Raw genomic sequence first — 27,935 nt, 5'->3', positions numbered from 1 at the left:
TTAACACTCGACCTGAGATATACATTTTTATTAGCCAATTCACAATAGTGACCACGCACGCGCTTCAACGTGTGCTGATTCACGTGACACTGATAAAATTTCAAAATTTTAGCTTAATTGCTGTTTTTAATTATCACTAATAGTTCCGTTCGCACTTCGTTCAATTTGCTTGATTGCTAGGGCGAGGACAGGATCAGTAGCAACACAGAGCCCTCTAATTTTCCGATCGAAGAATGCTTGGTGTGTTTGGCTCAAAAACCGCGGACCAAACGCCTGGCAGCGTGGCAATTGTAGAATTTGGCAGGCGCAATCCCTTCGAGGACCAAAGCGCGTGAAATGCACCACGTGTCTATGCCGTTGCCGCTGTCTTCAGTTTCGCCGAAAAATTCCCAGCTCGGCCAGATGAAAGCTGTGAATATTTTTAAATTTTAATTCGCTTCTGCAATGTGCAATAGCAGGCACTCCAACTTATTATAATTAAAGTGGAATGATACTGGGCGACAATTGAAAACTATTTAAATTGTTGGATGCCATAAACAATTGATCGATAAACAATTTGTTCAACAATTTGCAATAATAAAAAAATGACCTTCCTACAATAAAAATTCAAATTTTGCCAATTTTCTCCAAAATATACAGTGCTCGAACATATTTTCTTGGCATATTCCGATTCCTCTCGTCGAGATCTGTTCAACGGTGTATGCCACTTATTGGGGAAACTCTTGGTTTTGAAATTAAATCGGATTTCAAGTAAGGAGACAGCCATTGCCATTTGAAAAGCACGGTAACTTTCCAGCCAATTTTTTCAAAAAATTACAGCGCTCCTTAGGTCAATTTAGGCTTTAACTGAATCCTTAGGGATGAATTTATGCATTGGCAACAAGCATTTTCCAGGCTTTTCCAGTATCATTCCTCTTTAACCCAGACCCCCAAGGTAGAAAATTAATTTTTGGAAATTAATGCCGTTGGAGGCGTAATACAAAGACTCGGGAATGCCACTGCATTTATTACAACAATAGTTGAAATGTTAATTTCGGTTATTTTACTTATGAATGTGGCCATCAAGTTGTTCCAACTGTCTTATCTACTGTAGTGAATTCAGCCAATTTAAGACCCATTTAACAGCAAATCGAGGTGGCTGAGTCAAAAAAATGCTGAGCGATCAATAACAAACATGAAACAAATCTAGCTTTAATATTCGACCTGAGATAATACGCTTTTACCAAGACAATAGTGACCACGCACGCGCTTCAATAACGTGTATTGATTATGTGCTTCTGATAAAATTTCTATTGCAGCTTAATTGCTGTTTTTAATTATCAGTAATAGTTCCGTTTCAATTAGATTGATTGCGAGAGCGAGGACAGGAACAGTAGCCGTGCTTTTCCGGCCGAATAATGGTATTGGTGTGCGATTGGCTCAAAAACCGCGTACCAAACGGCTGGCATCAAGAGAGAAACTGTGCCGCCGTGCGTCAGTGCGGGTTGCATATAGAACGAGAGTCGTGAGTGTAATTGTACGATCCGACCAGCTTAATTAATTCATCTAACGCAAATTATACAATTCAATATTTTCGAAGACGCGCTTTCTATCACATTTTCATCTCCTCGCCTCAAAGCGCCTAATCCTAACTGACGCCATTCCTGCGCGTCTGCGAATCTTGATTGGATATATAATAAAACATTTTTTTTTGTGTGATCTGTACTGGTTCTTTATGTTTGGGTGTTGAGTGGAGTTTCTTGGTTGCAATCTGAAGACGGTTTTAAGGTTGCAGCATCAACAGCAACTGCATTCTGGTGGAGTTGCGGTACAGGGGGTGCAAGGGGTGCCCCGACCACCCCTGAGCAGTCAACAACAGGCTGCCATGCGACAACAATTCCAGCAGCAACAACAGTGCATGCATGGGACTGAATCCGCAATGGCGGGAAGGATTGCGGAACCGTCCTCATCCAAAGACTTTTTTTAACTTTCACTGAACAACATTTTGAAAGAAATCACGGTTAATTGGATCACTATCTCTTTATTTTTCACATCAGATTTTTATCACTTTTAATGGCCGATTTCATGAGCGTATAGAACGATAACTGAAGGGCCGCTTGCCTCCATTGTTTAGGTTTTTGTATGGGCATAATTGTTGGAGAAATCGAAGTTAATAGAGCTGTAGTGCAAGGTGAGGTTGTTGTAATTACGATAGAAGAGCATTCAGACAAGGACTTCATGGTTAGAGCTTCTAAATTTTTGACTTACAATTAATCGGGAAAGATTTCGCAATACCATTTTTTTACAATACCACAATTTTTTGCTACTCGCAAAAGTAGCGGTGGATTGACGTGTGAATTGGATGAACATTTTCAATGGAGCTGTCGGGAAGCAGTACCATCATGTTTTTCGTTCCACACGTCAAATTGTAGAATTTGGCAGGCACAATCCCTTTGGGTACCAAAGCGCGTGAAATGCACCACGTGTCTGTACCGTTGCCGTTGTCTTCAGTTTCGCCGAAAAATTCCCAGCTCAACCAGGGAAAAGCTGTGAATATTTTTTAAAGCTTAATTCGCTTGTAGCAATAGCAGGCACCCCAACTTGTTATTAATTAACCCAAACCCAAGGTGGAAAAGTAATTTTTTGAAATTAATTCCGATGGAGGCGTAATTCAAAGACTCGGGGATGCCACTGCATTTATTAAAACAGGTTGTTGAAACGTTAATTTCAGTTATTTTACTCTTGAAAGTGGCCATAAAGTTGTTCCAACTGTCTGCTGTGGTGAATTCGGCCAATTTAAGACCCATTCGACAGCAAATCGAGGTGGCTGAGTCGAAAGTCAAGGCCTGTTTAATGGTTTCATTCTCAAGTTAACAAGAAATAATTTGTTTTAGTTGAAATCATAACATATACACCAATAACAATTTCAACAAGACTATTATTAGAAATAAATATAAACTGCTTCATATATTATATTTACGTTGTAATCAACGCCGACAAAGTATTGCTTGCCATTCCCTGTAGTAAACATGTTTCCAAAGTAATCTTAGAGATATCAGTTATTATTCAGTATCAAATATATTTGTTATATTCAGATTGTTGCATTTTCCACGTACTTTTTCCCGTCGATTGAAGTTGAGTCACCAAATTAGTCTGGCAATCAACATAATTAAAATATAAACAATTTGTAGACTTGAATATTTAAAATAAAAATTATCATTGCTCAACTTCTCTCACGTCAATTGTGCAGGTTGTCTTCGGCCGACACGTTCTGTCTAAAACTCCGTTACAGCGCCTCTGAAAATTTTATGAATAAAAGCAGAAACATATAGATCCAAGCGCAAAAACAGCTTGTACTAAAGAGAGTAGCAATAAGATTAATATAATTAAACTTGCGAGAAAATAAGTAAAATTATTTATGTATGACAAAGATTGTAAAATTACAAATCAGTTCAATTTCAAGCAAGAGCAGATTAATGCAAAAGTAAATCAAATAGTTTTAATAATTTTTCAAAATGCTTACAGTAGGTGTTGTTGTTGGAGCTGAAGTAGTTGTCGCTAGTGTGTTTGTTGAAGAAGTAATATCTGTAATTGTGGTTGTGGTGGTGGCTGAGGCTTTTGAATGGGGAATAGTTGGGGGTATCGAAGTTATTGGTGTTGAAGTGGAAGTTGTGGTTGTTATTTCAATTACGCTAGTAGAGCTTTCAGACAAGGGCGCCAGGGTTAATGCTTCTGAATATGAATCTCGAGTAGCCGAAGGCATAGATGACTTGAAAGAACTAATAGAAGATGTCACCATCGAGCTTTTCAGTACAACACCTCTCATGGTAGACTAGTAACAGAGATAATTGAAGAACATATAAACTTAAAACGTTAATTTTCATGGCAGTGGTAAAATCTATCACACCATTGGTGTTGAGACGTTGTTGCTTATGAGGCATCGCGAGCTTCCGCAGCACCTCACAATGATCTCTCTTTGGAAGATGACTTGTAGAGGAAGCTCTTTTGAATTCACAAACCTTTTTCTCAGCAAAATGTTCATGGGCGAAATAAAATTATTCACTTACGAGCCCGATGTGAGGTTTTTTTTATTTTAACAGAAGTGAGGACTTTCGCAACAGAAGGAAATGCAATCTGGTGAATTGCAATAAGATTTTTTATATTACCATCTCGTTCGTTTACATTAAAATTAGATAATTATAGAAACCTTCTGCACGGAGAGCAATATAAACCAAAACGTAAACTGCATTTTGGGTTATTCTCCAGAAAAACTCTAAATAAATATAAAATTTATTGATTTTAAAAATTGTTACTTGAAAATTACCAATGTCTGTATTATATATTTCGGCCAACGATTTAAAAAGAGCGATAATGCTGCGCGATCGTTAACAAACACGAAATATAAACCCTAGCTTCAATATTCGACCTGAGATATACGCTTTTACCAGTCAATTCACAATGCACGACGTGCCTCAACGTGTGCTGATTCGTGTGACACACTGATAAAATTTTAATTTTAGCTTTAATTGTTGTTTTAATTATCACTAATAGTTCCGGTCGCATTTCGTTCAATTAGCTTGATTGCTACTGCGAGAATAGGAACAGTAGCAACATAGAGCCCTCTACTTTTCAGACCGAATAATGTTTTTGGTGTGTTTGGCTCAAAAACCGTGGACCAAACGCCTGGCAACGAGAGGGAAACTGTGCCGCCGATCAGTGCGGGTCGCATAATCATATCTGGGGCAGCATTATTAAAAATTTAGTGCTTAACATTTAAATAAGATGCTTGAGGTCTACCACGAACAGCTAAGCTCACTTTATGACTATGAAGTATATTGAAATATTAAGAAAAAATCAATAAAAACACCTGGTATGCAATTTTAGAAAGAATATTATGTGATCAACTCTCTGCGCGGCAAGTGCAGCAAGTGGTAAACCTGGTGCAGGGCGTGGGCGTACCTTCCAAAAAATGTAGGACCAGTTGCAGCAGCAGCAACAACAGCTGATGATGCAACCTTAAAAAATGCATCAAGCGCAGCCAAACTAGCAAGTATAGCCGGTGCCATGCAGATGAACCAAGGTATTTTGGAATGAAATTGCGGACGTTAATATTACTGAAAGCGAAAATTTCTTCTGGATTAAAATCAATCAATTCTCCAATTCTCTGCATACATACGTGTATGTAATTTATTTATTAAATATTTTCATGTATAAAGACTAAGTAGCCAATTTTTGGGATTTTGCTCTGATTTTTTTCCATTTTTGCTTTTTTGCTTTAATCCTTTATTTAATCTGGGTCTGAAGCAATTCCGAAAACATTAAGTTAAAAGAGACTTATAAAATCCGCCAGCTCTGCGTGTGGAAGAATATTTCAAGTTTCTTATGTGTGTTTAAAACAATAAATATACACATAACTCACGCAATCAGTTCCAGTTCCTAACGTGCAACAAGAAGTGGTGGCGCAGGACCAGGGTGCTGCCGACCAGTTGCAAGGGCAGGGCCCGCACCCCATCCAGGGCCAGATGCACGACCAAGTGGCGCAGATCCAGCAGGTTGGACAAATCCAACCGCAGGAGGGACAGATGCAGCAGCAGCAGCAGTTCCAAATGCAACAGCAGCAGCAGCCCCAGCAGCAGCAACAGATGCCCCAGCAGTTCCAAATGCAGCAGCACCAACAGCAAATGCAAGTTAACCAGCAGCAACAGCAGATGCAAATGCAGCAACAGCCGCAGCAGGTAGCTGGTGCCATGCAGATGAACCAAGGTATTTTCTAATGAAATCACATAAACTAATAATACTAAAAACGAATATTTCTTCTACATTTAAGTCGGTTGTCAGCATTCGTGGAATTTATTAAATATTTGTATGTATGCAGCCAAAATCGGCATTTTTTGGTTTATGCCTTTTTTTCCTTTAAATTTTTTCTGGGTCAGACCAAATTATTTGGCCTGTGCTCTAAAGCAGTTCCAAAAACATTAAGTTGAAAGACTTTTAAAATCCGCCAGCTCTGTATGGAAGAAAATATAGTTCCTTCTATTTTTAAAACAATAAAATAACTTAGTTCCAGTTCCTAACGTGCAACAAGTAGTTGCACAGCACCAGGGTGCAGCCGGCCAGATGCAAGGGCAGGGCCCGCACCCCATCCAGGGCCAGATGCACGGCCAAGTGACGCAGATCCAGCAGGTTGGACAAATCCAACCGCAGGTGGGACAGATGCAGGGCCAGGTGGGACAGATGCAGCAGCAACATCAACATCCGCAACAGCAGCAGACGCCTCAGCGACTGCTTTGGCAGCATACCACTCCACAGGGCCGCAGGCAGTACTTCCATCTCGACCCAGAGACCCACCAGAAGCTGCAGTCCGTGGACGCTGCGCAGAGGCAGGTCTTGATTCAGAAGCTGCAAGAGGCAGCAGCTCGTCAAGCTTCAGCATTAGCAGGTGCTTAAATCCCTAAGTTTTATTTTTGCTTGGAGTACAATACTTTTCTCTATATCTGTTCTATTTGGGACTCTTAAATCAGGCATGCAATTCAGTCCAAGGAACTTACATTTTTTCTCGCATGTTTCCGGTATATCGGGTATTTCCTCTTTTTTTCTAAAAATGTAGGAAACAATATAATTAACAACTTACGGCAATTTTTTTGCAGATAAAAATAATGCAAACACCAGAAAGATGCATCAACTTGATCTGTCCGTCTAAAATAGAGCTATGAAACACATTGGTTAAATTGGGTCTACATTAATTGCCTAAAAAATGTTCTTGTCGATTAAATAAGTTACAAATATTACAGAACAATGTAATTCGTTATATCTATAATGTTAAACGTAGACAAAAACTTTCTGCTCTCTTAAAAAAAATGTCAGATATTAAATGTGGTAGACAGGAGAAATTTACATGTGTTAGCGCAGACGCCTAAAATTATGTACAAAAACAGCCCAACTACTTATTTGAGCCCTCTAGTAACCACAATGTACGATGTTAACTTATTTGGCAGGACAAGAGAGCATCGAATGAAACTGCTGGCCCTGTTTGTAAGTGTTATTGAAGTTCCCGAAAACTGTTTTCAAGTTCAAAGCTACCGCCTGTGGAATGATCTCCCACCGAACCTGTGTCTCAACGAAAACTTAGATAACTCTTAAAAGAACAGTTTTTCAAGAAATATTGAACTAATGTCTCACTTCTCTCTAATAATTGTGTTCCTATTATTAAAGTTATGGCAATGAATGGTGCGAAATGGCCCTGCAGAACCACAATAAAGTTCATTTGATACTAAATCAATTTCAAAATTGGTGGAATTATTCTTGAAATATTATTTTCCCGGATTGAACTCGTCTCTACTGGTTATAAATGAGCTCTCCATATATTTAAAATAATAATGAGGACCAGATTCGATTGGTAATAGAGTTTTCCGCCGAGATCAGTTGCAGCATGGCGTCGAGTTGGACAAGAGCTCTCTTTTTTGCGTACGAGAGTCGCGAGTGTGTTTGTCCGAGTCCACCAGCGTAATTAATTCATCTAACGCAAATTGCAATTCTCTATTTCGATAGACTCGCTTTACCACATTTTCATTTGCTCGCTTCAAAGCGCCCTACCCCAACTGACGCCATACTTGCGCCTTGTGCGAATCTGATCACCACTGATTAATAATAAAACATTTTTGTGTGATCTGCACTGGTTTTTGATGTTTCGGTGCTGAGTGAAATTTCTTTGTTGCAAACCGAAGGCGGTTGCAAGGTTACAGCAGCAACAGCAAGCTGGTGGAGTACAGGGGGTACAAGGGGCGCCCCGACCACCCCTGAACGCTCAACCTCCAGCAGCAATAAAATACACGCTGTATCTAAATCTCCGTTACAGCGCCTTTGAAAATGTCATAAATAATATAATTAAACATCAAAACACATAGATCGAAGTGCATTTAAACTTGTGCTAAGAATAAATAGAGTAGCAATAAATATATATCGTCCTGGTTGCCTGGTCCCGGTAAAATCGCGTAACTTTCAACAACCAAACGCGAATTTCCTTGTTGCAAGAAAAAGGTGAACAATAAATTCAACAGTGAAAATTTGGGTGTTTGTTAATAGCTATTATTGGTGACAAAATATTTTAGGGCGAAGTAAAATTATTCACTTGCGAATCAGATTTAAGTTTTTTTTATAGAAGAAACGATGACTTTTACAGCCTTATCATCAGGTGATATAGCAATCTGGTGAATCGCAGTAGCATTAATTAATGTCTCGTTTGTGTACATTCAAATGAGATAATTTTATAGAAACCTTCAGTATGGAGAGCAGTATCAACCAAAACGTGCGCTACATATTGGGTATAAACTATTACTTGAAAATTTCCAAAGTCTGCATAAATACAATATTTTGGCCCACGAACGAATATCTTTAAAAAGTGAGCGATAATGCTACGCGATCGTTAACAAGCACGGAACAAACTTTAGCTTTAATATTCGACCGGAGATTATACGCTTTTAACATAGCAAATTTACAATAGTGACCTGCACGCGCTTTAACGTGTGCTGCTGATTATTGTGAACTGAAAATTTTCAATTTTAGTTTAATAGCTGTTTTTAATTTTCACTAATAGTTCCGTTCGCGTTCGCACGTCGTTCAATTAGATTGATTGCGAGAGCGAGGACAGTAGTTGCAAAACGGAGAGCCGCACTTTTCCGGCCGAAAAATGGCTTGGTGTGATTGGCCCAGATCGCGGGCCAAACGCCTTCTTGCAACCAGAGGGAAACTGTGCCGCCGAGCAGTGCTTCAGTGCGGGTCGCATAACCTCATACCCCTGCTAAAATTCCAAATTCCACGAGTTGTGGAACACATTCATGATTAATGCTGATCAATTTACGGATATCTAGAAAAATTATTGGATTGATTCTTATTAACGAATTTTGATTTGAAGTTAACTACTGTCCAGTGTCCAAATCTACTCGACAAAAATAATAACATTTTCCAGTGCCACATTCATGTTGAGTTGGCAGCATTGTCAGAAAAAGTGGGCGGGCAGCTAATGCTTCATGAAAAAATCAACTGCAACCAAATCCAAACACATGGTTGGTGTTGATGTAAAAACAAATGCACGTGTTCTATCAGTTCAACGTGTTGTTGCTGTTGTTGTTTCAGTTCTGTGACTAGAGCGTCAATTTCATCGCTTTTGTCAACTCTTGAAAATTCGGATGAGGGGTTGCATTCGTTGAATTTTTAATTAGATACATCACCTAAAATATTAGGGTTAAGATGTTTGTCTCAGACCCCCACAATGTCAAAATTTACAATCTCAGCGCCGGGAAGTCGCTTCCAGAGGTAATTTTCGATATTGTTTTATATATCTTTACAGTTAATTCTCATTTCTCAGAATTAACAATGCTAATTAATCTAGTCTATTTCACAATTACATATATGTACAATGCGTCGTTACAAAGTATCTTTCTTTATTTTTAGTGGCTTGCTGAAAAGAAAAAATCGAAAGCGTCTTGGAAAAAGAGTGTTGGTAAGTGTTTACAAATTTTATAGTTTATAGTGTTACTAACAATTTTAAACTTTCAGAATACCAGCGACAAATTACTCTGATCCAGGAGTTTGACATGCCTGCCGTGAGTTCCACGGTGAAGGTAACACCTGATGGTCAGTCAATCCTCGCCACAGGAATCTACAAGCCGAGGGTCAAGTGCTTCGACGTGAACAATCTTTCCATGAAATTTGAAAGATGCTTCGATTCTGAAGCACTCACCTTTGAAATTTTGTCTGATGACTATAGCAAAGTACGCAGATAGATTTCTTCAATTTAAAACAGTAATTTATGATTTATTTATTCATTTCAGATCGCTTTCCTCCAGTGTGACAGATATATCGAGTTTCACGCAGCGTTTGGCCGATATTTCAGGCTGAGGGTGCCCAAATTCGGCCGTGACATCACCTACCACACTCCGACCTGTGATCTTTACGTTTGCGGCTCAGGGTAAAACCTCAAATTTCGAATTAGGCCGCATTTTAATTTTCCGCTACCTTCAGGTCCGACATCTACAGACTTAATTTAGAGCGGGGCCAATTCTTGCCGCCTTTGACATCAGAATCAACTGAGTTTAACTGTGGAGTGATGAGTCCTCAACACCATCTCCTCATGTTTGGAAGCAAGGAAGGTCGGGTTGAGGCGTGGGACCCCAGAACGAGGACCACGGCCAAGAAACTTGATTGTGCTATGAGTTGTGTTGACAAAATTAGGTACTGTGATATCAAAAACGTTTATTTCTCTAGGAATGAATTTTTAATTTGATTTTTCAAAAGAAAATCGACTGTTTTAGTGTCAGTAATGGCGATTTTTGAAGAAGTTAAATTAATTGGCTTGAATTGGACATGAATCATTTTTCCCAGAGGAGAGAAATTAGATTATTATATATTTTTACTTTAAGAGTATCTAACTGACGCGGTAGATATCTTTAAAATCCATTTAAAACAAACGACTACCCTTTCTTCCTATTTCTCAAATTTATATTTCAACTTTAGCGACCCAGATGCCCTCTTCCCGTCCGTGACGGCGCTCAAGTTCAAAGACAGTCTGCAATTTGGCGTTGGTACTGCCTCTGGACAGGTCCTGCTTTACGACCTGCGATCGTCAAAGCCACTCATAATGAAGGACCACATGTTTGGTCTGCCTATCAGAGGACTAGAGTTCCATCCTGAAATGAACATGACGCTCTCCATGGATTCGTCGGTGATCAAAATTTGGAACTGCGACAATGTAATTATGCCTTGGAAAATCCCCTCATTTAAAAATATAAATAATATTTTCTTTTCAGGGCAATTTATTCACGTCGATTGAACCTGGTGTGGAGCTAAACCAGTTCACATTGGTGCCCAAATCAGGCATGATGTTCATCGCAAACGAGAGCCAGAAAATCCTCACCTACTTCATTCCTGTAAGTTTTGTGAAATTCCAGCTGAGTTTTAGTCTGATTTGTGCATTTCTTTTGCAGACTCTGGGCCCTGCTCCTCGTTGGTGCGGATTCTTGGACGGCTTCACAGAGGAACTCCAGGAGAGTGAGCACACTAACATTTACGACGACTATAAATTCATCACTGCCAAGGAGGCTGAGGAACTTGGATTCTCTAATTTGATTGGTAATTATTCTGAAACCTGATGATTTTTTAACAATCTACCGAGTATTAAATAACGCTAAATAAACAATGTCTTGTATTTTAAAAAAAAATGTTCTCAGGAATATCTGGTCAGAGATATCTTGAATCAGTCAAACTGAAATCCAGAATTTTAGATTTAAAATAATAAATAATGATTAAATTTTCTTTAACACAGTACCACAAATAACAGAAAATGCTTACCTTGATAATTCAAGTTTGTCGTTTCTTATTTTACAAGTTAATGCTGTACCAAATTGTACAAAATATGCCCATTAAAACGTAAATTTTTTCTCTTGTCTTCAGGAACTAACTTGATGCGAGCGTACATGCATGGCTACTTCATCAACAACAATCTGTACAGAAAGGCCAAGGCACTTGTAGAGCCGTTCGCCTTTGAAGAGTACAGGCGCAAGAAGATCAAGGAAAAGATCGAGGAGGCCAGATCAAACCGAGTCAAACTACCGGTACCATATTTTAATTCCTCTAAACCTATTCAATTTCTAACTCCCGTTCTCGTCCTTTAGTCGAAACTGCCTCAAGTGAACAAGGACCTAGCCCAGAAACTGATGGATCAAGACACTGAAACTGAGGGCAAAAAGAAGAAAAAGCAAGTTGGCCCGTCGCTGCTGGGTGACGATCGTTTCAAGGCTCTTTTCGAGGACAAGGACTTTGAGGTGGACACAACCACAGACACCTACAGGTTTGGATTTTTCTCTACATCTTCTTATGTTTACAATTGACTTTTAAATTTGATTTTTATCTATTAACTCAAGAATAAAATTCTCCATTTTGTCATTTGATCCTCCAAACACAATAACGTATTTTTACTACCATGAAAAAAATTTGTTTTAATTCTATTTTTTAGGCTGCTCAACCCAGTGGTATCAAAACTGGTCAGCAAAAAGGCGAAGAAACAGGCAGAGGGCAGCGATGAAGAACTGGAGACGGACGGTGACGAGGACAGAGAAGACTCAAGCTCGGACGACGAACACACGTGGACCAAACAGGTGAAGAAGGAGTTCAAAAAGATCAATATGGAGAGGGCCCAAGAGCGCAAGGAAGAGCTGGCCAAGGCTAAGGCTCAGCCCAGGATGTACGAGCTGAAGGCCGGCGAATCGTTCAAGTGGAACGAAAAACCAGACAAAAAGAAGAAAAGGTAATTATCGTGAATTTTTGTCAGCGAAATTATCTGACTCCTTTTTAGGGCCACCCTTGGCGAGCGACTGGAGCGTGAGGACAGCAATGATGCTGTAAAATCCATTGGCAGCTCCCGAGAGATCAGTTTCAGTGTTAGAAAGGTGAAATAAAATTTCTTTAATAAGTTTGAAATGGATATTTGCTAATGAATTAACACCGATTGTTTCCATTTTTCAGCTCGACAGGGAGAAAAAGGCTAAGGAAAGATTGCGTGAGCATCATGAAGAAAGAAGAAAAATTCAGAGATCTGTACGCGGTTTAAAATTAAAGCCTATCCCTGGCATGTCAGGAAGAGGGCGAGGAAGAAGGAAATAAACTTAAATAGCTTTTTTATTCCATAGGAAAAAAATGGGTCTCATTAAATCTTCATTGCACCATATAAAATACCATCAAATATATTTAACTCTGATTTTGATTATATTCCTATCGCACTTGTTAATTTCAAATTAAAAAACATGCGTGAATATTTCTTATGAATATAATGAACTGCATACTACACATCAAGTTTGGAAATGTGATTAAATTTGCATTATATTTTCAGGATTTTCTAATTGTAACAAAAATATTTAAAATTAATTTATTCAAAAAATGGAAAAAATCAGGAAATTAGAAATTATATTCCGTTTCCCTTCTTGTTTTTCGCAGTTCCGATTTGATTGAAGCGTGGTAGCTCGCGAAAATGTTGATGATTGCTGGAAATCGGAAATCAGAACCATTTTATTTCAGATGAATATTAATTTTTCTTTCAAAATAAGGAAACTTTTCAATCACAAAACACGGAAAACTCTTAACTAACAAAACACAAACACTAATATATATATATATATGAAATTTCAATAATATTCGCCAAGTCTTCGCGCTTCGCGCGGTGAATCAAAGCACATGATTTGATTGTCCGCTCCTGCTCTATGTTCTCCCCAGTTCTCCCGCCCCGCCCCCAGTGAAGAACCAATAAAAATTAGTTGCTAACATGGCGGAGTAAGCAGAGGTTCTTCTCACCCATTACTTTTTGTGATTGGAACTCTTTTTTGATGTATTCAAGATGAAATTCACCGACAATTTTGATTCTGTTGAGCTCAGCGAACCAATTTTCAAGGATGTCAAGTTTTATGTCACTGGAAAATTGCCTCAAAAGGTAAAAAACACGGTTTAAAATCTGTTCACTTTGTTCCCTCCAATGTTGTTTACGTTTTATTCCTATAGCAAAATTTAATTTGCGGCACAGTCATTTCAACTACCTATTCCTTTAAGAGGGATAGTGGCAAGTAATGATAAATAATGAATTGCAGGTGTTTTCGTTGTTAAACGACGGAGGGGCCAAAAAGACAAACTACATCAGTGAAATCGTAACGCTCTGCATCGCCGGCGAAGACTTCGACGAGAGCGAGATTGCTGAGGCTAAGGATATTTACGAGATTCAGTCTGTCACTTGGAAATGGGTCATTCTTTCGGCAAAGTGTGGATCTCTCTTGCCGTATCCTTTTCACATCAATATTTAAATCCATAATAATCTCTTGTATCATACATTTTTTGTGACGAAACTTCCTTTACTCGAGGGAAACAGTGTCAAAGGTTTCCTGGCAGAGAGTTCACAGCTGTTCTCAGGAGTGGTGGCGTGTGTATCGCAGCTGTCTCAAGAAGACATCAACTCGCTGTGGGCCATGATCAATTTTTACGGAGGAGAGCTTTACACCAAACTTAACAAATCTGTCACGCATCTGATTGCCGCCAAACCATCTGGGGTATGTTAATGTTACTGACCAAGGAGGTGAGATTAAACCTGAATTTCTAGGCAAAGTATGAAAGGGCACTGAAGGAGAAGGAAAGAGGGCACAAAATCGAAATAGTCACTCCAGACTGGGTGGTCGAGAGTGTGAAAAATAAAAGCCGGTGCGATGAGACGCTGTACCATCCGAATCTCCTTATCTTGGCTGAAGAGAGAAGTCTGTCTTCCCTGGCAGACATCACAGGTTTTTCTGAGCCAGAGCCGACTGAAGAGGCGCAGCAAGCGGCGAAACCAGCTGCTGGCCTTGACCCTACACGGTATCTAGTCTCTCAATAAAATTGTAAATGATTTTTAATTAATTAAACTCGACCAGATATGAAAAGCTGATGGAAATGCTAGACCAGAGGAAGCAGCAAGAGGAGAAGGTCAACATGGCCCAGCAGCAACTGTCCAACATCCAATTACAGCAGCAACAACTGCTTCAACAACAAAAGCAGCAGCAGCAGCAACAACAACAACAGATGCAACAGCCGCAAATGGCGCAGGAAATGCCTCAGCAGCAGCAGCAGCAGCAGCAAATGGTGCAGCGACCTCCTCAGATGGGCCAGCAGCAACCTCAGATGATGCAGCAGCAACAACAAATGGTGCCACAAGTCCAGCAACAAATGCAGCAGCAACAACAGGGAATGCTTCCCCAGCAGCAGCAACAGCAACAACAGCAGCAGCAGCAGCAAAGATTCCAGTTTGTGCAACAACAGCAGCAGTATGCCCAGCAGCGGATGCAGCAGGGCGCCGTCATTCCGGGTCAGCAGGGACAGAGAATCATGCTCACCCAACAGCAGCTGCAGCAGAGGGCTATGCAGGGCAGCATGCAGTTCAGAGCTCCCAGATACATCATTGCTGACGGGGTGAGTCGACATAATTATCAAATTTTTAGAATTTAATTCACTTAAGCCTCCGATCCTGCATCAGATCCACACAGAATTGTTATTTTTTCTAATTGCATGAATGTCAGTATGTTATTTTTTCTAATTGCATGAATGTCAGTATGTTATTTTAGTAGCTAGGGATGGGAAAAGTGCATTTAAAAGAAATTAGAGTGAACCATTTTGTACCATTTAAATGGTAATGATTTTTAGGGGAATTTAAAATATCTATGTAAGTTTTTATCGGATGTAATTTTGCTGTTTGGAAAGTGCCACTTTGTTAAAGGGAGAAGAGCCTAAAAAATTCTCAAATCAATTTTACAGTATTGCCTAAGAAGTGGCATCAAAATAATAAAAATTTCTTGAACATTTAAATTTTATGAATGTCATGCGCAAAATTGTGTTTATTGGGAAACAAGGAACATCTAGGAATAGCACAAGAGTTTAGATGTTAGGCAATCCTATCATTTTTTGCACCAAAAATTCACATTTAAAATAAATATCACTATCACAAATTTAGTGCTTACATTAATTGAATAATTAACATTTAAAGGTGCTTGGGGCCTACCAGGAACAGCTAAGCTCACTTTATGACTATGAAGTATCTTGAAAAATTTAGAAAAATTCAATAACAACCCGCTGGTTTGCAATTTTAGAAGCAATATGTGATCAACTCTGCGCAGCAAGCGCAGCAGGTGGCAAACCTGGTGCAGGGCGTTCAAGGCGCCGTCCAGATGCAGGACCAGCAGCAACAGCAGCAGCAGCAGATGCAGCCTCAAATGCAGCAAGCGCAGCCGAACATCCAAGGCGTGCAGCAACAGCAGCAACAACCTCAGCAACACTTTGCCAACACCGGTCAAGTTGTGCAACAAGCAAATGGTAATGAATTCCCATGACTTTAAAATCATATTGATATTGTGATTCTCTTAGTTCCCACAGGCCAGTCCTGGCAGCAAGGCCAGCCGCAGCAACAGCAGCAGCAGCAGTTCCAAATGCAACAGCAGCAGCAGCCCCAGCAGCAGCAACAGATGCCCCAGCAGTTCCAAATGCAGCAGCACCAACAGCAAATGCAAGTTAACCAGCAGCAACAGCAGATGCAAATGCAGCAACAGCCGCAGCAGGTAGCTGGTGCCATGCAGATGAACCAAGGTATTTAAGAATTAAATCACAAAAACTAATAATACTAAAAACGAATATTTCTTCTACATTTAAGTTGGTTGTCAGCATTCGTGGAATTTATTAAATATTTGTATGTATGCAGCCAAAATCGGCATTTTTTGGTTTATGCCTTTTTTTCCTTTAAATTTTTTCTGGGTCAGACCAAATTATTTGGCCTGTGCTCTAAAGCAGTTCCAAAAACATTAAGTTGAAAGACTTTTAAAATCCGCCAGCTCTGTATGGAAGAAAATATAGTTCCTTCTATTTTTAAAACAATAAAATAACTTAGTTCCAGTTCCTAACGTGCAACAAGTAGTGGCGCAGCACCAGGGTGCTGCCGGCCAGATGCAAGGGCAGGGCCCGCACCCTATCCAGGGCCAGATGCACGGCCAAGTGACGCAGATCCAGCAGGTTGGACAAATCCAACCGCAGGTGGGACAGATGCAGGGCCAGGTTGGACAGATGCAGCAGCAACAACAACAGCCGCAACAGCAGCAGACGACGCAGCGGCTGCTTTGGCAGCAGACCACTCCACAGGGCCACAGGCAGTACTTCCAACTTGACCCACAGACCCACCAGCAGTTGCAGGCCATGGACGCAGCGCAGAGGCAAGTCTTCATTCAGAAGCTGCAGAAGAGGCAACAGCTCATCCAGCTCCAACAGCAGCAGGTGCTTAAATCCATACTTTCGATTGGTAATAGTTTCCCGCCGATCCATTCCTACCATGTCGTTGAGTTGGACAAGAGCCCTTTTATTCTTTGTGTACAGGAGTCGTGAGTGTGTTTGTCCGATCCAACCAGCGTAATTAATTTATCTAACGCAAATTACAATTCAATATTTTCGAAGACTCGCTATGTACTACATTTTCAAAGCACCTTACCCCAACTGACGCCATACATGCGCGTCGCGCGAATCTGGTCACCACTGATAAAACATTTTTGTGTGATCTGCACTGGTTTTTGATGTTCGGTGTTGAGTGAAGTTTTTTGGTTGCAATCCGAAGGCGGTTGCAAGGTTACAGCAGCAACAGCAGGCTGGAGGAGTTGCGGTACAGGGGGTGCAGGGGGTACAAGGGGCGCCACGACCTCCCCTGAACCCTCAACAACAGGCTGCCTTGCGACAGCAATTCCAGCAGCAACAACAGCGCATGGGACTGAATCCGCAATGGCGGGAGGGAGTGCCAAACCAGCAGGCACCGCGGACCGTCCTCATCCAGGGACAGCAACAGGTTTGATTTTTTCCTATCACTGCACAAATTTTTAAACAAAAAAATCACAGTTAATTGGATCACTATCTGTTTATTTTTTACACCAGATTTTTTTATCACTTTTAATTGCTGATTTCTTGAGCTTTAAAGAAAAGGGGAAACGTTCAAGAAATCGGTATATTTAAAATAATGTTGCACAGTCTCTGTTTTAAAATAAAATTTTGGTGATATTATTTTCTATCATTAAAAAAAATCAATCCTGGCATTACAGATCGTAGTGCAGGCTGGAATTCAGCGTCCACCGCAGCCAATGGCCGTGTCATCACCGCAGGCGACGCCAACACAGGGCCCGCAGCAGCAGTGGGCCGCGGGCACCCCCGGCGCCCCGCAGCAGGCAGTCGCCCCCGTACAGACGGTGCCGACGGCTGGCATCCAGGCGCCGGGTGGGCAAATTGTGCCGGCGGGTAACCTGACCCCAGAAGAGGCGCAGCGGCAGCAGTTGCTGCTTAGACAGCAGCACATGCGCCGTCTCCAGCTCCTGAAGCAGCAGGCGGCGTTGCAACAGGCTGCGCAGGCGGGACAGGTCGTGCCCGGCCAGGTCGTCCAGGCTGGTCAGGTTGTGCCTGGACAGGTGGTGCAGGGTCCCCGCATGGCCACACCGCCCTTTGCCGTCGCGCAGGGAGCTGTTCCTGGCCAGGTACCTCAGCAGGTGAGATTTCCGATGTGATTAAAATTTGGACATTTTTTATTTAATATTTTTAACGTTACTTTTTAGCTTGATTATGATTTTTATGAGATGTTGGTAAGTAGTGCAAAGTTTCATCGGGTTTTTGAATTTTTTTTTATAAAATTGGGAGAAAGAAATGGTAAACTCATTAGTTTTTAATTCAAATCATTAATTGTGCTACTGCAATCCTCAAATTAATTTGAAATTCTTAACTGTTCATTTTAATTTATTTGTCCTACCAATCATACACAGTTTCAAAATCAAATCAATTAACATTATGTATTTCTTTAACAGGGCATTTAACAACGCATTTAAAAAATTATTTGTTCACGTTTTTTTCTCTTAGAAAACTTGCATTTTATATTTTTAATATGCTGTTATTTTTTGTGTATGACTCCAACTTGAGTTAAGAGTATGAATAACATTACGGCGAAATTGAGGGTTGAAGTATAGCATTTTAAATTTCACGATTAAAAAAAAACAGGAAGTATTCTCAAACGTAATCGCAAATTTGGGCTTTTCACAGAAAATTAAAAAAAAATCGATTTTCACAAATACCAGTAGTTGTGAAATAACTGGAAATAAGAAAATTCAACCCAGAATATTTATATCTTTATTTAAAAAAAGAATGTTATATCCATCACATGGAGATAGCGGGAGGAAGTGAATTGTGTCAGTCCCTTTACAAGCCAACACATTCCCCTCAAAGAAAACACTCAACTCAATTTAATCAACCAAAAGAATCTGACGAGCAAGAACGTGCGTATTTTGATCCGCAGGTCGCGGCTGCCCAGCAAGCGGCGACGCCGGTGGAAGACGCGTCGGCGAGCAACAGCGGCCCGACGACCCCGCAGCCGGCCACCGCCGACGGCCAGGTGGGCACCCTTACGCCGCCGCAGCAGCAGCAGCAGGCGCAGTTCCAGCAGGTAGGCAGCCCGAGTCTCGAAACCAGTCGCGAATGAACACCGTTTTTAATAACAGTTGTTGGTCAATGCCAAGGCGAAAACCGCTTTGGCCAATATGCTGAGCAACCGTCTGCAGGGTGGAGGCGCCGCCGAGGCCACGTCTGCGTCGGTCCAACTGCGCCTGATGACCCAGCAGCACCAGCAGCAACAGAGGCCGCCTCAGGTAGCTGTCAGAATTGTTAACAGTCCAATTGTGACACTGCAGAGTAAAAAGGTTCCGCTTCTTTTTTTAATATTTCTTTTGCACGCTTATATCCTCGCCGACCTCGATCTCCGAGTTTATCGCTGAGGTCATGTCGTGTTAAGAGTGGCAAATTTCTGTTCTGAATCTATTTTTGGGGCTGTTTTTATCAACTTTCGACTGCTAAAAACGTCCACGTGTCTCGTAGGGAAATATTTTTGCTGGAGTAAAAGACCATAAAAATTGATCTAAGATGATACATAAGAAAATAATTGTTTAGAAACAATTTGAAATAACTTTTATAGTAAAGTTAGTATTTAAATATACGTAAAAAATACGCAAAGATAAAAACAAATGTAATACAATGAAACAATCTTTAGATTTAATCGTTTTAAAAATTGACTGTGAAAAATAACTGCATATTAAAAAATGATACTAAATAAAGTACTTAAATATACTTCATTGAAAGAAATATCTGTTGACTCAGAAAGTCTTGCTGATTTTAAGGTTTCTTTTATTTAATATTGGAATATTTATATTCATTCATTATTTAATATTGCTGCAGTGTAGACACAGATGATAACTCCAAAATTTAAAAGAAAACGTTTCATTGACACCAAAATAATTTCTTGGACTTTGTTATTTTTGTTTTATTTTTTAACTAAGTCGTCTGTCTGCAGTCAGGCTGGTTTTTGACGTTCTAAAATTTCAGCGATAGACAGGCCCCAAAAATCGATATAAAAACAGAAAATTCGCCATTAGCAGGCCCTCTCTGATCATTATTTTTTTTTCTAAAGCCTGGAGTGGCCGGCGGCCAGCAAGTAGCGATGGTGGCCCAGCAGCCAGGCGCAGCTGGCGTCGGACCTGCGCAGACCCAGCAACAGCAGCAGCAATATCTGCTCACCTACCAGCAGCGGGGCCGTGGTGCTGCTGCTGTCGGCGGGCCTAACCAGCCTACGCAGGTACTGGTGCGGAACTCGCAGGGCATCGTGCAGTACACCTCGACTAGGGTGTTGGCCATGAGTCAGCAGGCTGCTGGCAATGTCCCTGCTGACGGCGTGCAGCCACCTGGACAACCGCCTGCCACCATTCAGATCCAGTACCAAGGACAAAGTCCAAATGTCAAAGGTAAACCCCTTTTTCTTGTTTTAATTTTTTTTAAAAGCATTAATACCTGACCGTGAATTAGAAAAATATCTTAAAGCTAAGATTTTTCATTAAAAAATGAAGAAAAATTAAATTACCATTGAATATTTGGAAAATTTGAAAGAAATTAGACACCGGCAAGGATAATTTATTATATTTAAAAATCATGGAAATGAAAAGAATCAATGTTAGTGTAGGACATGCACCCTTTTATTTAATTGTGTGCAGGAAAGGTCTGCCAATATTTATTAAATCCATTTTCTTAAAATTAGTTTAAAATTTTCATTTTTTTGTATTTTTTGTTCTCTTGTGTATCGTCTCATTTTATTTTTTTACACGAAATCATTAATAATTTTGTTGTCATTTGATTAGATACAAAAACTTGATCAATAATCACAATTAAAAATGATTTTAGTGCCTGCAGATCTGTGTCTGCTTGGCTGCGTGTTCTACTTCTCTGAATACGCCAACATGTACAGCGCGGAGGAGTTGGAATCGTGGCGTACCCAGATCGTGAACTTCGCTGGCGAAGTGGAGAACGTGTATTGCCCGCGGGTCACACACTTCGTGTGTCCGCACCAGCGAGTGGCGTTGGCCCCACAGGCGTTGCGCGACGGAAAGAGGCTCGTCACCGCCTTCTGGCTCAACGACGTGCTCATTAAGCAGCGCATGTCTGCTCCCTGGCAGTTCCTGCACCTTCCAATGTTTTACAAGTAAGTGATACTTTCTTACTAATTTTCTTGTTCGAGTTTCTGAAAAATAATGATAGAGGTGTAAAAAAATTTTATTGGTGATAGGTTTTGGGCAAATTAAGTATGAGGTGACATTGATACTAACTTTTTTCCCTAATGCTAATTAATTTTTCTGTATAGAAACTTCCATAAAAATGATATATTGAACAAAATGTTAAATAAAATAAATAATGTTTCTTTTAAATAATTAGCGGGGAAAAAACTGAGTCCTGCATAAATTGGTAATAATTTTTCTGAATAAATAGTAAACCCCTAGAGTTCAATCATTTCAGATTTCTAATTTTGTGACTCTTTCAGTGAGGATGCAAAGCCGTTAAAGAAGTTCATCATTACCAGCTCCGGCTTTCCTGCGGAAGAGAAGGAGCGGATAAAGTACATTGTGTGCTGGCTTGGAGGACGCTACACGCCCTACCTGACCAAGGAGAATAAAATTCTCATTTGTAGAAAGTGCGCTCGCACTCTTTTCTATTGACTTTTGCTCTAATTGTTTGCTTTCCTTCTTGAAGGGCCGAGGGTAAGAAATACAACCAAGCGAGGCAGTGGCGGACCACGATCGTCAACACTCTTTGGCTGCACGAAGTCATGCTGGGCCAGTGGAGAGCGCTACACGGCAGCGGCAACGCCGCCAAGTACCTCCAATTTAGTGATAATCCTCTTGGACTTGACAATGCTACGCCATCGCCTCATTTGATGGGTACGAAACCGTTTTCCATTTACTTATAAGCATTGATATATTTACTCAAACCTGCAGATGTAAATCTGCTACCATAACTTTTCAAAATATGAGAAATACAGCCTCTGTGTCGATTAAAACAATTCTTGTAAATTTAGCCCTTTTTTAATTCAATTATTTGGATATTTTTTAAAATATAAAGAAAAAATACTTTACTTATTTCCCTGACTCTTGCAATAAATCTTTGCTGTTTACAGTTGCGTGGAAGGCTTCAGTTCAGATAACGCAGGAAATAATGGAGAGAGGAAAGCTGATCAAACAGCAGCACGATGCCGCTGGCCAGAAAAACACACCAAAGAAGCGGCCGGCCCAGATCCCGATCGACCAGGCCAACAGGATGGACCGGCCCGCCGCCAAAATTGCCAAACTTGCGGAACTCTCGCAGAACGGAGAGAATCAAACCTCCGTGTTGGAAGCCGCTGGGGAAAAGGTCTTCTTCCAGCTCTCCCAAGTCGCAAAGAGGGATGAACTGAAGGTACTTACTTAAACCATGAAAATCAAATAAATTTTCAAGAATCAATAGTGTGAAAAAGTAAATTGTAAAATATATTAAAGAATGTATCATTTTTGCAGAGTGTTTTCCATTTTTTCCTTATCCACTTTTTCTTTTGCAGAGAAAGGCAGAGGAGTTGGGAGCAGTGATCACCAAAGATTTTGATAAACTAACCCACCTGGTGATGAAGGACGTGGAGAGAACGGAAAAGCTGCTGTGCGCCATATCAAGAGTAAATTACGTGGTCAGCGACAAATGGATCATGGAAAGCGCTGCCCAGCAGAAACTGCTAGGTAAAACTCATTCAATGCCACAAGATTTACTTTTTATACAAGAAAATGCTACATTTTAATTCATCAGGTTGGGCCAAGCATTTTTTACTTCAAAAATAATGTTTAGCTATAAATATAATTCTTAAAAGACCATTAGAAGCCATGGGGCATAATATTAGTATTATTTCTTATTCTAATGTCACTTTTTAACAAGCGCTGTAGCGCTTCGCGTCGGTTTCGGGGGCAACTACCAACCCCCCAAACACCGAGCGGGGGCGCTCCGGGGCCCCCCCGAGCACCGGAGGGGGCCGACGGCGCCTTCGGCGCCGGAAACGCCGAGAACGCCGGCAGATTGAGAGATTTCAGGTCGGCCACCCTGAGAAAGGTCGCGGGGGAGGTAGAGGGGGTGCGCGCGAAGGCGAGACGCCTCCGGAGAGGGTTCGCGCGCGAAAATCGGTCCGCCGGTCGGTTGGTCGCGCGGCGAAGACCGTGGCGGTCAATTCGATGGTTTCAGGTCGGGGGACCCTGAAAAAGGTCGGCGGGGGTGGTTAAGGGGGTGCGCGCGAAGGCGAGACGCCTCCGGGGAGGGGTCGCGCGCGAAAATCGCTCCGCCGGTCCGTTGGGTGGGCGGCGGAGTGCGTGGCGGTCATTTCGAGGGTTTCAGGTCGGGGGACCCTGAGAGAAGGTCGGCCGGTCGCGGCGGGTTGAAGATCTCGGCGGGCGCTTTCGAATGAGGGGTCGTGGTCGACGCTGCGATGGATACACGATTTACGGCGAAAAAAATGATTTTGAATGTTTTTTGTGCGGCGGGCGAATGCGAATCGCACTTTTTCGAACTCTAAATGCGCCAAACGAAGCGAAATGATTGGTCGCGGCCGGCCGAATCGCGCAGTGAAAGTGCTCAGGGTGGGCGACCTAGGGAAGGTTGGTGGTCCGAAGTGCGGCTGGTGGACGCAATGCTGCGGCAAACTTGGTGGAAAACGCCGAAATCGCGGTTAAATTCTGCCTGCGGAAGGTTCTCAGGTCGGGGGACCCTGGGGAAGGGCGGCCGGTTGCTTCAGGTTGAAGCGCTCGGCGGGCGCTTTCGAATGAGGTGTCGCGGTCGACCGTGCGGCGAAAACTCGAATTTTGGCAAAAATAAATCCGTGCGGCAGTGTGCCGCGCCGCAGAATGTGTGTTTGCGGCGGGCGAAGTGCGCCTGCAATGCACGCTGCGCCGCGCGCGCGAGTTCGATTCGCACTTCTTCGCACTCTAAATGGGCCAAAAGAAGTGAAATGAGTGGTCGCGGGCGGCTGAATCGCGCAGTTAAGGTGCTCAGGGTGGGCGACCTGGGGAAGGTTGGTGGTCTGAAGTGCGGCTTGTGGACGCAAAGCTGCCTCAAACTTGGTGGAAAACGCCGAAAATCGCGATTGAATTCTGCCTGCGGAAGGGTCTCAGGTCGGGGGACCCTGGGGAAGGTCGTTTGACCGTGCCAGGTTGAAGCGCTCGGCGGGCCCTTTCGAATGAGGGGTCGCGGTCGACCCTGCGGCGGAAACTCGAATTTTGGCAAAAATAAATGTGTGCGGCACGTCGCCGCGCTGCAGCACACGGCCGCCGTGCACACGTTTTGCACACCCAAAACCGAAAATCGCCTCTAAATCGAATTTTGGAAGAGCTACGATGGTAAAAATTTGGTTTCAGACCCCCGCGCACTCAGCCGTGGGTTTGCGATGGTCAAATTCGAGATTCGGCGGCGGGCGGCTCCGCGGCGCCGATGCGCGTTTTTTTAGCCTGTTCATTTTCGTGCTGGGGAAATCGCGGATTTTCGATGCGCCGCCGTGGTTCGCCTATGGGCCGGATTTCCGCCAAATTCGGTTTGCAGGGACTCTTCGCCGGGCGGAAGAGCGTGGCACAGCAATCGCGGCCCAAAAGAATTTTTTTCTGCCCGAAATCCGAATTCCAATTTCCCATGTTAACCTTATGGGAGGCGAAAAACCCTTCCGCGCCGCGCGCCAAAGACTACTCGTCCCAGGGTTTTCATCCGATCAGGTCGAATTCGGTCTTAAAATGTTCGGGGATAAATTGCGCATCGATGATCGGGCCGTTTTTTTGAATTTTTTCTCAGGTCCGAAGTTATGCCTGCCCAAATGGCGCGGAAGGGAAAATGGGCAAAATTTGCCCGGTTAATAACTTTTTCGCTATGGGGCGGAAAAATCTTTTCCGCACACCGTCGGCCTCCTCCACTCGTCGCCTGCACGAATCTCGAGTTTGGGGGCCCTGGGGCCCATAGCCAAATTGCGGGGTCGCCTCAAATATCGAAAAATGGCGTTTTCCAATTTCAAAGGGTCACCGGTGACCCTGAGGAGGTCACCCGGATTTCATACTCGGTGTGCCTTAGTTTTTTGGGCAAACTTAAAAATTGGCTATCTTGGAATTTCGATCCCAGACAAAGTGGGCACCTGTGTTATTCTTATGGGAGTTTCGACTTTTGCCTGTTTTTTACCCTTTCTGCCCTTCCACCTTCCGTGCGGTTGCAGCAGGATGCCAAACCCGCACATGAAAATGAAGCTAATCGCGGCCGCTATCGACTGAGGGGTCGCGGCGGGCCGTACGTGGTCCTGGAGCTCTGCGGGGGCCCCTCGAAAAAAATAATTATTGTCCAAACCACGTTTTTGCGGCTTTATATTTTTATATCTCGGCTCCTATGGGACGTACGGCGCAAAACCGGTGCGGGCCCACCTCGGGGTTAAATTCCGCTTCCGATGGCGCCGGTTTCGACCCCCCATCCCCCACGCAGCCCCCGCCGCCCCCGGGGAACCCTCGAAAAAGGCGTTTTTCGTTTTATTTTTTTTTAAATTCGCCTACGGTAGGAATCTCGGGTTTTACGCTTGTTTCCTCACTTTTCGGGTACCGCGCGTCGACTTTTCGGGTTTCGGCGGCGATCGCGGCCGAATTGCCGATTTTTTTACACAGAAGCATAGGGAAGCGGTTTGCGAAGAGGGGCGCCCCCGGGGCCCTACGGGCCCCGGGGGAAAAACCTCGGGCACACCTTCCCCCCCCCCCCCCCCCCCCCCCCCCCCCCCCCCCCCGCCCCTTGCGTGCCCAAAAGTGTGAACCAATCGGGTATTGTATAGTAGGGAGACATTTATATATTAAAACCTTTTCGATTTAATGAGATTTTTTAATTTGATTTTCATTTCAGATGCGGAGCCTTTTATTTTCTCCAACTCCAGCTTGGAACAGCACTATGGCTTCAGCTTCAAGGAACTGCTAAAGAAACCTAACCGGTCGCAACTCCTCAAGGGCCGCGTCTTCTACATCTCGCCGGGCTGCACGCCATCAGTGCGCGTGATTGAAGACGTAATCGTGTGCGCCGGTGGACAGGTGGAGAGGAAGCGGCGGCCGGCGCTGCACGTCCAGGAGGCTAACAAAGCCAGCCCCAACTCGTACATCGTCGTAGCTGAGACTAACGATCTGCATTTACTTGTCGACTACATCAACGCTGACATTGGTGAGTAACAATCTGGCGTGAATTTTTTTAATCCAGCGATTTAATTTGTGATTTGACTGACGTGTAATTTAAATTATTGTGATCTTTTATGCGGCTTCTCCTTTATGTTTTGTTTTAATAGTTTTGAATGGGCTGCTAAATAGGATATTATTTTTATCTCTGTTACGTTTTTACCATTGAAATATGTAAAGTAAAGCTTGTCCTATTTTTTAAATTATGATTAATTATAATTTTATGAAGCAACCTTTTTGAAGCAAGCCTTTTTCGTTTATAACGTTGTATTGATTAATTGGCATTTGACGAAATCAACACGTAAATTATTCAAACAGACGAGTGATTTATTTTAATTTTTGTAATTTTCTTTCTCTCTTACTATCTCCCTTTTCTTCAAATTGCGCTTATCTTAATTTTATGTGAGTCAAATGACGAAATTAAAGTGATGTAAAAATCATTCACCGCATGCTGAGAACCCCAATTATTGCGATATTTGGGATACCTCGCAGGCGCATGAGGGGAGTGCAATGCGTTGCACTCACGGTGATTTAATAGTCAGAGGCCCGAAAACCACCAAAAGGCATAGCACGCAAGCTGGTGTGCTATTTGCCAACCAACGATCTTTGTCCGATCGGATTTCTTAACTCCCTTTTGAAATTTCAAACGTAAGTGAGTTTTTATTTGGGCTTCCTGTTGGAGGTACAATAGCTGGCATCCCTAAATCTCGGCTCTCTGTTCTTTAGGTACTACTTGTTTGTAACACGATTCTTCCCACGGGTTCCACGATTTTACAATTTTGAATAATCTATCATTTACAAAGCCCAAATAAAAACTCACTTACGTTTGAAATTTCAAAAGGGAGTTAAGAAATCCGATCGGACAAAGATCTTTGGTTGGCAAATAGCACACCAGCTTGCGTGCTATGCCTTTTGGTGGTTTTCGGGCCTCTGACTATTAAATCACCGTGAGTGCAACGCATTGCACTCCCCTCATGCGCCTGCGAGGTATCCCAAATATCGCAATAATTGGGGTTCTCAGCATGCGGTGAATGATTTTTACATCACTTTAATTTCGTCATTTGACTCACATAAAATTAAGATAAGCGCAATTTGAAGAAAAGGGAGATAGTAAGAGAGAAAGAAAATTACAAAAATTAAAATAAATCACTCGTCTGTTTGAATAATTTACGTGTTGATTTCGTCAAATGCCAATTAATCAATACAACGTTATACGTTTATAATAAAATGTGTTGTTCATCCCTGATAAAAATTGAGTTGCAATTAATCTGATTCTAGATATCTACTCGGCCGAAATGGTATACTCCAGCATCTTTAAGCAGTCACTTGACTTGACGGATCAACACAAAATTGTCTTAAGGTGAAAATATTACACTGAAAATTTATTTTAAAAAAATTGCCAGTTTGAAATATATTGTACATTTTAAAGAATCGGTTTGAATAGCATCTTATTTTACAAAACCTAATCTAATTTTTAAAAACTAAATATAAAAATCGAATATAGTTAGATACGAAAATAAGTCGGTTTTGTGTAATTGGTGTAAGATCTGTGGCGCAAAACTTGTCATGTGAAGGAATTAAACAGGAAATTTTCAAACACCAAGAATGAGGCCCGTTTCATTTACATCGAGTAATAGAAATAATTTCCTACAAACTAGCTTAAACCTCCACTTGCGTTGCTTCATTTTGTCAATTCCTTTGGATTTTCTGATTTATTCCGGCAAATTAGTTGGTTAATTGAGATCAGATTTCATCATAATCTGTAAAAACGGCTTGTTCACTTTAATGAGGCCTCACAATCTCATCTTTTCCCCATTTTTGTCCATC

General features: G+C 42.0%; 3 protein-coding genes across 10 annotated transcripts; all 3 read left to right on the top strand.

Annotated features, from left to right (window-relative positions):
• The first annotated feature begins 4,938 nt into the window (after positions 1 to 4,938).
• Positions 4,939 to 7,254, top strand: LOC135935737 (putative uncharacterized protein DDB_G0271606). 3 transcript variants are annotated; one of them, XM_065478284.1, is made up of 4 exons: positions 4,939 to 5,059; positions 5,407 to 5,742; positions 6,041 to 6,418; positions 6,975 to 7,254. In XM_065478284.1, exons 1-4 carry the CDS (start codon positions 5,044 to 5,046, stop codon positions 6,992 to 6,994), a joined length of 750 nt encoding a protein of 249 aa, XP_065334356.1. In that variant the 5' UTR covers positions 4,939 to 5,043; the 3' UTR covers positions 6,995 to 7,254. The 3 variants fall into 3 exon arrangements, with proteins under 3 accessions (XP_065334356.1, XP_065334354.1, XP_065334355.1); XM_065478282.1 differs by having other exon boundaries at positions 6,627 to 7,254; XM_065478283.1 differs by having other exon boundaries at positions 4,987 to 5,059; positions 5,413 to 5,742; positions 6,627 to 7,254.
• A 1,783-nt stretch (positions 7,255 to 9,037) lies between these two features.
• On the top strand, positions 9,038 to 12,659 carry l(2)34Fd (lethal (2) 34Fd). Its single transcript, XM_065479657.1, has 13 exons — positions 9,038 to 9,291; positions 9,430 to 9,478; positions 9,535 to 9,749; positions 9,810 to 9,946; positions 10,000 to 10,209; positions 10,492 to 10,726; positions 10,785 to 10,904; positions 10,962 to 11,106; positions 11,428 to 11,588; positions 11,649 to 11,824; positions 11,990 to 12,280; positions 12,329 to 12,422; positions 12,499 to 12,659. Exons 1-13 carry the CDS (start codon positions 9,226 to 9,228, stop codon positions 12,634 to 12,636), a joined length of 2,037 nt encoding a protein of 678 aa, XP_065335729.1. The 5' UTR covers positions 9,038 to 9,225; the 3' UTR covers positions 12,637 to 12,659.
• Positions 12,660 to 13,298: 639 nt separating this feature from the next.
• Positions 13,299 to 27,539, top strand: LOC135934948 (PAX-interacting protein 1-like). 6 transcript variants are annotated; one of them, XM_065476933.1, is made up of 21 exons: positions 13,299 to 13,456; positions 13,611 to 13,795; positions 13,886 to 14,063; positions 14,114 to 14,364; positions 14,421 to 14,955; positions 15,527 to 15,574; positions 15,630 to 15,852; positions 15,913 to 16,122; positions 16,421 to 16,800; positions 17,135 to 17,359; positions 17,610 to 18,047; positions 18,845 to 18,991; positions 19,047 to 19,244; positions 20,009 to 20,339; positions 20,773 to 21,070; positions 21,407 to 21,556; positions 21,616 to 21,803; positions 22,040 to 22,317; positions 22,457 to 22,628; positions 25,789 to 26,097; positions 27,387 to 27,539. In XM_065476933.1, exons 1-21 carry the CDS (start codon positions 13,364 to 13,366, stop codon positions 27,470 to 27,472), a joined length of 4,923 nt encoding a protein of 1,640 aa, XP_065333005.1. In that variant the 5' UTR covers positions 13,299 to 13,363; the 3' UTR covers positions 27,473 to 27,539. The 6 variants fall into 6 exon arrangements, with proteins under 6 accessions (XP_065333005.1, XP_065333006.1, XP_065333008.1 ...); XM_065476934.1 differs by having other exon boundaries at positions 15,904 to 16,122; positions 19,065 to 19,244; XM_065476936.1 differs by having other exon boundaries at positions 15,904 to 16,122; positions 19,047 to 19,193.
• Positions 27,540 to 27,935: the final 396 nt, after the last annotated feature.

Source organism: Cloeon dipterum, chromosome 2, assembly GCF_949628265.1.
Source record: "Cloeon dipterum chromosome 2, ieCloDipt1.1, whole genome shotgun sequence".
Taxonomy (NCBI): Eukaryota; Metazoa; Arthropoda; class Insecta; order Ephemeroptera; family Baetidae; genus Cloeon; species Cloeon dipterum.
Note: the sequence above shows the minus strand (reverse complement) of the source record. Positions and strands in the feature narration are given on the sequence as shown.

Bases quoted from the DNA above. Each gene is read 5' to 3' on its own strand.
- LOC135935737 (XM_065478282.1), top strand. The intron at 5,743-6,040 runs GTATTTTCTAAT...AAAATAACTTAG, and splicing joins TGCCATGCAGATGAACCAAG to TTCCAGTTCCTAACGTGCAA. The intron at 6,419-6,626 runs GTGCTTAAATCC...ATTTTTTTGCAG, and splicing joins TCAAGCTTCAGCATTAGCAG to ATAAAAATAATGCAAACACC.
- LOC135934948 (XM_065476932.1), top strand. From the start codon at position 13,364: ATGAAATTCACCGACAATTTTGATTCTGTTGAGCTCAGCGAACCAATT. The intron at 16,123-16,420 runs GTATTTAAGAAT...AAAATAACTTAG, and splicing joins TGCCATGCAGATGAACCAAG to TTCCAGTTCCTAACGTGCAA. The intron at 20,340-20,772 runs GTAAACCCCTTT...AAATGATTTTAG, and splicing joins ACAAAGTCCAAATGTCAAAG to TGCCTGCAGATCTGTGTCTG.